The 10397-nt window shown below is 52.4% G+C and overlaps 1 protein-coding gene across 1 annotated transcript; it reads right to left on the reverse strand.

The window, feature by feature from the left end:
- Positions 1-64: 64 nt before the first annotated feature.
- ARHGAP9 (Rho GTPase activating protein 9) lies at positions 65-5424 on the reverse strand. Its single transcript, XM_067009540.1, has 16 exons — positions 5362-5424; positions 5034-5258; positions 4733-4846; positions 4439-4543; positions 4147-4208; positions 3928-4018; positions 3621-3716; positions 3380-3478; positions 3001-3142; positions 2781-2894; positions 2338-2436; positions 2089-2166; positions 1888-1941; positions 1503-1637; positions 1042-1147; positions 65-407 (listed from the first exon to the last, which is right to left on the reverse strand). The coding sequence occupies exons 2-16, from the start codon at positions 5238-5240 to the stop codon at positions 236-238; spliced, it is 1674 nt and encodes a 557-aa protein (XP_066865641.1). The 5' UTR covers positions 5241-5258; positions 5362-5424; the 3' UTR covers positions 65-235.
- Positions 5425-10397: the final 4973 nt, after the last annotated feature.

The raw sequence follows: 10397 nt of genomic DNA on the forward strand, positions 1-10397 counted from the left end.
CTTGGCGGAGGGGTGATGACAGGGAACTAGAGAAGCAGGGGTTAATGCATCCATTTCCTTCTTTAGAGAAGCTTCCTCACCCTTTCCCAACCCCTCAGGTCAGACTCACAAAGATGGAGACAGTCATCTGGCAGACGCAGGATTTAAAGGGATATCCTCAAAGCAGAACAACCCCCACCAAAGGCTATCCAACAGAAATCACCGGAAACACATTTTCTCTTCTTTCTTGCCCCAGTCAGCGGAAGAGGCTGGTGAAGTCGGTGAGCATCAGCTGGACGAGCTGCCCAGGGTAGAGGACGTGGGCCGCTGGGTCAGATGTCTCCTGCTCTGGTCGAAATAGGGTTGGTCCAAACACAATTCCCAGGTTGTGGGAGGTCATGCGGTTCTTGTCTGAGTGTGCTATCACCCTGTGGGCAAAGGCCAAGAGATAGGGCCATAGGGCAGCAGCCTTGCCGCTGCAAATAAATCTAACCCTTCAGAGGTTTGAGGAAGAGTTCACTTTGGGATCCCTCCATGCGGTGGCTGAAGAAAATCAAGGAGAGGGCCTCCAGGGGGACAGAGATGAGACCAATGGAGAAGCCTTCAGGATACAACTTGAAGATACAACCTAGGATACACCCACCTCTTCCCAACTTCAGAGACTGCCCCTAGAGTCCTCTCTGCTCACAATTTGGGAGGCTTTAATTCAAATGGCTATGCTCTCTCAGAGGTCACTGCCCGGGCCCAACTCCACCAAGTAAGTCATCCGTACTTTCCCAGTGAAAGTCAAAGAAGCAGAGGGAAGGGAGAGGGTGAGATTTTCCTTATTTCTCTCGCAGCATTCCTGGGTTTGTCTTGGTCCCCAGTTCCCCATTTGATGCTGACTGAGCAAAAAGGCTTTGACTCTGGTAATATGTGCTCTGCACAGAGGTTGCTTATTTCCTCCATCACCCACTAAACTCAGGTGTTTCCCTACCTTCACCCCATCTGAACACGGAGTCCCAGCTGCAGGCCCCATCCCACACTCTCCCAACATGAACAAAGATGTCCAGTCTTCCTGACCTGCATAAATGCTCCAGGAGGTACTGTAGAGTGTCATGGTTGGGCTTCGGCATTGAGCTTATTAATTCTTGTATTTGAGAGAGGCGCTGTTCTGATTCAGAGAGTGCTAGAGAGAGAGTGATGGGAACGGCATGTGAGTGAGGTTAGGGAAGGTGCTAGGGCAGAGTGGGTAAACACTACTCTTTCCCATGCTCGGTGAAGACATCATTAATCTATCACAGCTTTCTTTTTTGCCGAGCCCAACTGCAACCTTGGAATTCTTTTAAACTCAGCCCTCTAAACATTCACCAAAAAAACAACTGGAGATGGCATATTAGCTGAAAGTTATTTTCCATCTCTGTGCTCAGGATGGGACAGAAGAGTATAAGGGAATCTCTACTCTATTCCTTATCACTCATGCTCCCCCCCCCCTTCTCCTCCACCCCATGTCAAGGGTATTGCCCAAAGCTCCCATCCTTTACCAAGAGCAGCACGAAAATGGGGCAGCAGCAGTGGGGGCACCAGAGGCTGGGGTAGCTCCCTGAGAAAAAGCTTCAGGGCTCCAGTGATCACATGAATGTCATCCCACTCAGCACTGTCCAAATCTAATCGGCCTTCTGGAAGGAGAAGGAGGTACAGAGGGGCTCAGAAATGGCCAGAGGGACCCAGAAACTGAGAGATCAGGAGTTTAGGAGAAGATTCAGTTAAAGCAGACCACAGGAATGCCCAAGGGGTCCACAGTGGGGCAAGACAGCAGAGATCAGGATGGGGACAACCTCCCCAGAAGCAGGACACGGGAGAATCCACGGGGAGCAGGGATGATGTGGGTTGACTTTTAAGGGTCTGAGGGGCCCTTCATGTAAGTACCTTGTCCTGGCTGTTCTGGGAACACGTATCTCCCATCGGAGGTGATCGCCCGCTCTGCAACATGTATAAGAAGAGATCACGTGCTAAGACATGTAGCTCCAGACAGAAGACGTCCTTTTTCTGCCAGCTCCCTCACTCAGAACCACCTGTGATTCTGATATATGAAGTTCTTAGTACCACACCTGCCCACAGCCACCTTACCTCTGTCCACCAAGAAGCGAAGTTTCTGGACCACTGCCAAGTTCCCGCTCACCCGGTAAATGCCATCCACGTTTAGACCTAGGAGATAAGGCAGGGAGCAGATAAGGATCCTTGCTCTAAAGTGTGTGCTGGTGAGGGACCTGAGGGTAGAGTGAAAAAGGGCAGAAGAAAGGCTAGGATGGGGGAGGTGGGGAGTTCTGGGCCTTGGCCTGTTAGAAGGGGAGATTCTGGGGTCTCTGGGAAAGTGACCTCTCTTATCCACAGCAGCAACGCAGAGCCGCACAAAGCTGGGCACGGTGTCCCCTTCCCGCTGGCACAGTGATTCCAACTGGCAGCCGAACACCTGGTCTGGGGAGGCACAGAGTGAGGTGGGGAGCCAGTGACAGCGTCACCCATGAAAGCTCTTTCTAGCACGGGTCTTCACCCCAAAGTTGAGCTGGCTCTCCTGCCTCCCTGTTTCAGGTCTGGGCAAGGAAGTACACCCCCTCCCCCCAACAATCAGCTGCAGGGGGGAAAAGCAGTGGTCTCAGAAGACAACTGATCTAGTTCTGGGAAGCTCTACTCTGAGCCTCGCTGAAGTTTTCTCATCCATGAAATGGGCTGATGCCGAGATCCGGAATGTAAATAAAAGTGCTTGCAAAAACACGAAAGCAGGCACGAAGATGGGCGTTAGGTGGCCCAGCCCATCTCACCTCGGAGAAGACCCCGCTCCTGCAGGGTTTGCAAGGGTGGTCTCTTTGCGATAAGCCACTTTAGTTTGTTTCGTACCCGGTTCTGGTTCTGCTCAGCTCCTTCGGGGCACCGACCTGCGGAAGCAAGTGGAATCTGATCAGGAGAGCAGCTCCGACTGTGGCTCCGAGGGGCGGGGGGGAAAAAGCCCCCAGACCCCGCCCACCACGCCTGCCCCTTAACTGGAGCTCCGACGGCCGCTGATCCGCAGCAGTGGCTTGGACACGGACTCGGACTCCACTTCTTCGTCCTCCCCTGCGCTTAGTTCCCCCAGCTCCGCAGGTCCCGAACCGGACAGACGCAGCTCGAGGGGGTTCTCTCGATCCTAGATCCACACAGCAAGATGGGCCGAATCAGAGGTTGGAAGAGAGCTAGGAGAGAAATCTGCACCCCCCTTGCCGGCTGCTGGGGCCCCACACATCCCAGGCCCACCCCAGGGCTCTACCTGCCACCTTGTCCCTCACCACCCCACATCCTACAGTTCCTTCTCCACTCCTTCCGCCCGCCCGAGCCTCTCCCGGCTCTCCCGGGTCCCTGTCCCGCCCCCTCCCACCCATCTCACCAGGCGCTCGATGACCGCCCGCAGTGCGCGGTGCCAGGCTCGTAGCTCGGCCTCGTGGTCTGACTGCAGCAGGAACTCGTGGCCAGGGACCGTGCGGATCTGAAGGGCCCGCGGGGAAAGGGCTTGAGTCAGCGGGAAGGAGCATAAAGAACAGGGAGGCTCAGCGGGAGATCCGTGAGGGAAACTGGGGGCGCATCCTTGGACCGGGTGGGGCTTCGGGGATGAGCGGGAGAGCGCTCACGTGTAGGACGTTGCGGCGGCTGGACAGCTGGCGGCCGTGGGCCAGGGCGGCCCCGCGCAGGTCCACGCTGCTTTCGGGTCGGCTACCCGCTGGTCCCTGGCAATTCGGGGAGAAACTGAGGACACGGCGCTGTTCCCCGCACGGCCTCCCTCTCACCCGGTGGACTGTGAGGACACGGGAGGCTGCGCTCCTTCCTCTCGACATGCCCTCCCCCCCCTCCCCCTTCCCCCCTCCCGTAGGCCTGAGGCCGGTAGAAGTTGTGCCGGAACCCCTCCTGCCCCCCGCTGCTCCCCTCCCTCACACTCACCCAGACGGTGTAAGGGGCGGTCGACGGTGGCTCTCGGTAGAACACCAGGCTGTTACCCGCTAGTACTACCCAAGATGGGCCCCAGTTCTTCCTGCAGGGGCGGCGGGGGCAGTGATAAAAGTGCAGAGGTCATTTACATTCGCGTTGGGGAGGGCCCAACACTTGGCGCTACCCGAGGAATCCGACAGTCCCCGCCCCTGCTGTGTTCCCAGCTCTCACCGGAGCTTGCGGCCGCCCTGGGCGATCTTGGTCATGTTGAGCATGCCCGACCTTTCTACCTCCTGGCAAGAGGAAGGAAATGTATCAATAAGCCACCCAGAGCCCCCCACAGTCACCATGGCTTTCCCCAGGGGATCTCCCAGGAGTGAGGTCCTTTAGAGTTGAGCGGGCGGTGCTCGGTAAGAGAGGATACCCAGAGAACGCTCAGAAAGAGGAAGACCTTTCTGAAGGAGCAAGAACTGGGGGCTGGGCAGGGAGGATCTTGGCGTTCACAACGAAACGGGAGACTTACATGGGGGTCGTCCAGGACCTGCGGCAGGGGCCGAGGGGACTGCAGAGCTGAAGGCTGGTCTGAGGGGTCGAGCTGGGAGGCGCGTCTGCAGAGGGAGGGTGAACCCTGGGGGAGGGGATTGGAGAAACAGGTGGAGGAAACTTTAACTTCAGAGTCCCTGGCGGTAGGGGGAAGAGGGGTGCGGATGTGGGGGTGTGAGTCAGGGGGTGTGGTGGGGTACTTTAGAAGAATGTCTTGCATCATCTAAAACGATGGCTTTTCCCGCATGTGATCAGGAGGAGTGAGGGATCTCACCTGGGAGTCGAAAAGACCTGGCGTCCCTGTGCCAGATTCTGAGTCCTTTGCCTGAGGTTGCAAGACACCGTTGTCCCTATTCATGGTCTGTGGCCCCTCCATGGAGCCAGGGTTCTGGGGAGAGGGAAAGGCAAAACTCCATCCAGATGCCACCTCAGTCGGCTCTCAACACCCTTCTTAACAATTTTTTGATTTGTCTGATCTTCTGAGAGTCCCAGTGAGAAAACATATTACTTTGGGGATCAGTAGGGGAAAGGAGGAGATTGAAGGGATAAGGGACAAGCAGGAGGGAAGGTCTCACCATCTCTTGGGTACGAGTGTGGCGTGGAGGCTTCCAGGATTTGCAGCCAGTCAGTGAATTTATGTAGAAGCAGCGTCCAGAGTTGGGGTCCAAGTGCTGCTCCCAGGCGTCCAGCCTCTGCAGCAGGGGACATGCAGGGCTTGTGGGTGGGGACCGGGGACAGCGGCGAAGGTCCACCAGGTTGCAGTACACAGGGGGCTCTGACATGAAGGTCTGGGGTCTTGCCTGCAAGGGAAGGGAGAAGAAAGAGGTAGTTATTTTACCTGTGCCCCTTCCCGATCTTCTCTCTCCTAACCATCTCCTCCTCTCTCCCCCACCATTTTCTCACCACCACCTCCTGGCTGGGGTGACCCAGGTACTGAGGAGGAAACCCTAGTCTCCTGCAGCTGGTTTTTTTCTGGGTTTTTTTTTTGTTTTTTTTTTTGACTCCCTCCCTCACAGTCTTTGCTTTTCTCCTCACTTCCTGTTGCCAACTTCCCTCCTCCCCTACCCCACCCCCACCAGAGGACCTCAGGAAAGGGGAACAGGCTTTCCGTGTGCGTGGAGGGAGGGGTCGAGAGGAGCGTCCCACCCTCACATCCTCCAGAGTAAAAGGAGACAGAGAGGGGTCAGAGACCGGGGCTAGCGCTAGCGGAGTGTGAGAGAGGAGGGGCCATTTTTCACCCACTAGTAAGTAAGAGAGAGGGGAGGGGCTGAATCTTCAGGAAGATCAAGGGAGTTCCATCTCTAGAGGAAACTTGCTGGTGACCTGAGCTAGCAAGACAGGACACAGAAAAAAACTCTGCCCTGGGCCAGGAGTCAAGAGGCTGAGAGAGAAAAGCAAAGCTAAGCTGGCCTTTCAGTCCCTCTATCATTTTCCAGGTTCCACGTACCCTCAGGATCTTTGCTACTTGCTGTCCCTCAGCTAGAATTCCTTCTCATCTCCTCATTTGTTTCAGGGCTGTCTCTCCTTATTCAGATTCAACTAAATGTCATTTCCATAGAGATGCATTCCTAGACCACTTCATTCATCCTCTACCACATTTAGCTTCTTGGTAGTGCTTATTAGTACCAAGGGCTATCTTATTTATATGTTCATCCACCCCCATGGGAATCCCTTGAGGGCAGAGATTCTGTCTATCCTGTTTGCCAATGTGCCTAGAACTAAGCCCAGCAGTAAACGTCTGTCGACTGACTGCTCAGAAGAAGCACTATGACTCACCATGTTCGCATCGGCCTCTGTCAGCAAGTCTTCCTGGGAAAGGTATCTTCTACTTGGTCCTTCCTGCAAGGGCTTCAGGCGGTTGGGCCTCAAGTTGGTAACACTGATACTTCTACACATTTTAGGGGGAAGAGGAGGAGGCTGCTCAGATGTAGGCTGGGCTCTGCCTGGGGTTTCCTGGCACAGGTGCATCTCCTCCAGGGAGCCAGGAAATAACTTGGGCCCTGGAAACAGAAAAATGGGAAGAGTTGGGGGCAGGGTCCCCCCATGGGTCTTGGCTGAGTGCCTGATCTTGGGGGCTCACAGGGAAGACAAGAGCAGGTAGAAAATTACATGAGATCTAGAAGGCTTGAGACTAAGAAGGAGAGGCGATAGGGACACCATGGTGGGGGTGAGGGGTAGGAGTAGAGGATTAGCAAAAGCTTCGGGGAAGGGGATCTTTCCAATAATTCCCAGAAGCCAGGGAGGTAGGAGGGTGATGGGGGAGGACTTACTCACCAGGAGTCTAGAGGGATTGGCTGGGGGTGATGGTTATCAGGCTCTGGGAAGGGCTGAATTCCTCTGTCATGTAGGCAGCTGGGATGAAGATGGGGCGAGAGGTGGAGTGTGTTCCCAGGCGCCTTACCAACCACCAGTCTGAGTTGGTCTTTTGAATCAGTAGGAACCTGTCCCCTTCAGCCAGAGACACCTGCCGGCCATCTGCCCCAGTGTAAGTGAAGGCATACAGGGCACAGAGCTGGGATCCCCAAGAAGGGCTCCAGGGCCCCAGCCCTAGGTTTCCCCGGGTACTTGGCCACCACTGGCTCGATAGCATTGTCGTCGGTACTGTCACCTATGGGAAAAAGGGGTGAGGGAGATCCAGAAAAGGACAGGAGTGGCTGCTTGCAGGCAGAGAGACATGGTTCTAAGAGCAGTGTGGGGTAGAAGGGAAGAATAGAAAGCCTGGGGTAAGAGGAGAGGGTAAGGCAGAGGGGCTGAGTGGGGGTCAGTAACAGGTTTTGGGGGCTGAGAAGTCCTGGCTGATGTGACTAATGAGGAAGTATGTAAGGTGAGAGAGGATGTGGTCAGTAGGGCTTCGAGACCAGCAAGGCAGGAAATCAGAGGAGGGGGTCTAGCTGGGTGATTTTCCTCCAACTACCTTCTGGGGCCAATCAGAAGACCCAGGGACTAGAGGAGCTGGTCCTGGGTGGTGGTAGGACTCTTGAGCTGGACACAAGAAGATGAGGAGAAAGAATCAGGTCTGAGACAGAACACAGGCAAAGAGACAGGAGTTAATGAATGACAAAGATACAAAAATGTGTGACCCTTTATTAAATTTACACAAACACCAATGTTTCTATTGCTAATCACCTCAGACCTAGAACTGCTTGCTTCCTGTGCAGATTCAGAAAAACATAAAGACAGAGAAACAGAGAGCCAGAGAAATACCAAGACCAAATTGGAGAGAAAGAGAAAGTTGCTGGGAGAAACACAAAGGGGTTCAGAGTTTGAGGAAGAGGTGAAAATACCATCCTCTCAATTTAGGAGATATTTTGGGGAGCTGAGCAGCCTTGATATGATCCTCTGTACATAAGCCTCTTGGGTGGGACCGTACTTTAGTGTGTGGGTTCATTCATTCATGCTCTTAACAAGGATTGGCTGAGCACCTCCTGCGTGAAAAGAACAGTGTCAGCTACTGGAGATAAGAGAAGGGAAGGAGATAGACATAGCCCTTGCCTTCTTGAAGCTTAAAGACAGATCTTAACTGATGACATAATAAATTTATTAATTACAATTGAATCAGGGACTATGGACAAGTAGTACAGGATGCTTTGACAGCTTATGGGGGTGAATGGGGGACTAATGTTAGCTTCTCCCTGGTGGAAGGTGGGAACTGACCTCCACTGTCGGTTGCCAGAGCTTTAAACCCCACACCTGTGCTTCCTCCTTACCTGACCATGCCTCTTTTCCCCTTCTCTCAGTTTCTCCACTGCAAGATGTGAGGATTTCTGTCTGGCTTTGGAGATGTGGGGTGGGGAGTGCCCCACCCCCTTGGTGACATCAGAGAGCTAGCTCTCCTCCCCTGACACGTGATTTGAGGCCTGGGCTGCCAGTATGGGGATTCTGTCTCAGTGAAGTCTTCCTTAGTTTGCTCTGTTTTCAACTTGTGGAGAACCTTACCTCTCAACTTTCTCTTCCCACTTCCAAAATAGTGACCAACTTTATTCATTTATCCATTCATCTGGTGGTTGTTAAGTGCTCAAATCTCATCCTCTTCTGCCTTCTCTGCCATCTCTCCTGCACTTTATCCTTTTCCTCTTTATTGGCTCCTTACCATTAGCTTTTAAACATATCCAAGTCTCTCCCATCTTTAGACAAACTTCCCTTTACTGTACTCTCCAGTTGCCACCCTATCTCTGTCTTCCTTCTTACAGTCAAACTTCTTGAGAAAGTTGCCTACACATGGGGGTCTCCATTTCCTCTCCCCTCACTCCCTCACCTTTGCAAGCTCACTCCGCATAGGGTCACCCCTAACTTTGCAGGGACACTCTGCAGTCCTTATGTTGCTTGATATCTCAGCAACAGCCAACACAGTTGACCTTTTCAGCAGTTCCTTCTCTGTTGCATAAGGAAGGACTTTGCTTGCTTCTTAAACCCCAGAAATCTGTCTCAGATCCTGTACCCTTTGCATTCTATACACCATAGGTGATCTTATTCTCTCTCCAGCTCAAATGACCTCCATACATTGCTGGCACCATATCTCTGGTCCAGATCTTTCTCTGGAGCTCCAGTCTAATCCATTGTCCACTTTAAAAATCCACTTGGGTTTTTCACAGGTACTACAAACATAGTATGTTCTGAACTGAACTTGTCAGTTTCCCCCCCAAATCTGTTTCTCTTCTAGTACAACTGTTAAGTTAAATATACTTATTTATTTAAATAAATAAATTTATTTATTTATTTTTGGCTGCACTGCGTCTTCGTTGCAGTGCACAGGCTTCTCATTGCAGTGGCTTCTCTTTGTGCGGGGCACAGGCTCTAGGCACGCAGGCTTCAGTAGTTGTGGCTTGCAGGCTTTAGAGCGCAGGCTCAGTAGTTGTGGCACACGGGCTTAGTTGCTCCGCAGCATGTGAGATCTTCCTGGACCAGGGTTTGCTCCCATGTCACATGCATTGGCAGGTAGATTCTCAACCACTGTGCCGCCAGGGAAGTCCCTATTTATTTATTTTCTTTTTTGGCCGCACCATGCTGCTTGAGGGATCTCAGTTCCCCAACCAGGGATTGAACCCGGGCCATGGCAGTGCAAGCCCGGTATCCTAAAACCTAGGCCACCAGGGAACTCCCAAGTTAAATTTAAATTTATAAATATTTATTGAATGCTTACTACCATACGTGCCAGGGCAAGAATCCTGTGCTAGGCATTGTCAATTAAGATGCCCTCTCTTGGGGAATTCCCTGGCCCTGGCCGTCCTCAGCTCTTCCACTGCAGGGGGCATGGGTTCCATCCCCGGTTGGGGAGCAAAGATTCCACATTTTTTGGCGCGGCCAAAAAAAAAAAAAAAAGATGTCCTCTCATAACAATTAAAATACAGTGTGATAATCACTATGATAGGGGAAATACTATCATCTGTTGGAGCACATAGAGGATGTACCCAATTGCCCATGCCAGAAACCTGGCAGCCAACCTTAATTTCTCGTTTCCTCACCACTCACATTTAATTGATTACTAAATCTTTCCAACCTGTCTACTTCCTTTAATTCCTACAACTACCGCCCTTTTTAGCCCAGATAATATGACCTTTGAACTAGTCTCCTTGCATATAGTTCTACTCCTCTCCAGTCCATTCCTGGCACAGCAGCCAGAGTGATGCTTCTAAAACATAAAAATGGCCTGCCACTCCCCTGACTTAACCATTCAAAGGCTTCCCATTTTCCTCAGAGTAAAGTCCAAATTTTACAGTGTGGTTTACAGAGACTTTCTCCTTTTAGCCTAGTGTTTTCACACTCCCCACCACAAACTCCATACTCCAGCCACACACTAATTCCTCACATTCCTAAAAGCATTGAGGTCTCTGGTCCTTTGCATAAGTTGTTTCCTCTGCCTGAAACACTTCCTCTCCCCACTCCTACCAATCTCCACCAGGCTAACTCTTACTCATCAGCTAGATCTCCATTGAAAGGTC

The sequence above is a fragment of the Kogia breviceps genome, chromosome 12 (genome assembly GCF_026419965.1).
Source record: "Kogia breviceps isolate mKogBre1 chromosome 12, mKogBre1 haplotype 1, whole genome shotgun sequence".
NCBI classification, from domain to species: Eukaryota; Metazoa; Chordata; class Mammalia; order Artiodactyla; family Physeteridae; genus Kogia; species Kogia breviceps.

Excerpts from the sequence above, each read along its gene's own strand:
- ARHGAP9 (XM_067009540.1), bottom strand. The coding sequence starts at position 5,240 with ATGTCAGAGCCCCCTGTGTACTGCAACCTGGTGGACCTTCGCCGCTGT. Across the intron at positions 3,717-3,927 it reads CCGCCCCTTACACCGTCTGG|GGACCAGCGGGTAGCCGACC; the intron begins GTGAGTGTGAGG and ends CCGAATTGCCAG. Across the intron at positions 2,895-3,000 it reads CAGCGGCCGTCGGAGCTCCA|GTCGGTGCCCCGAAGGAGCT; the intron begins GTTAAGGGGCAG and ends TTGCTTCCGCAG.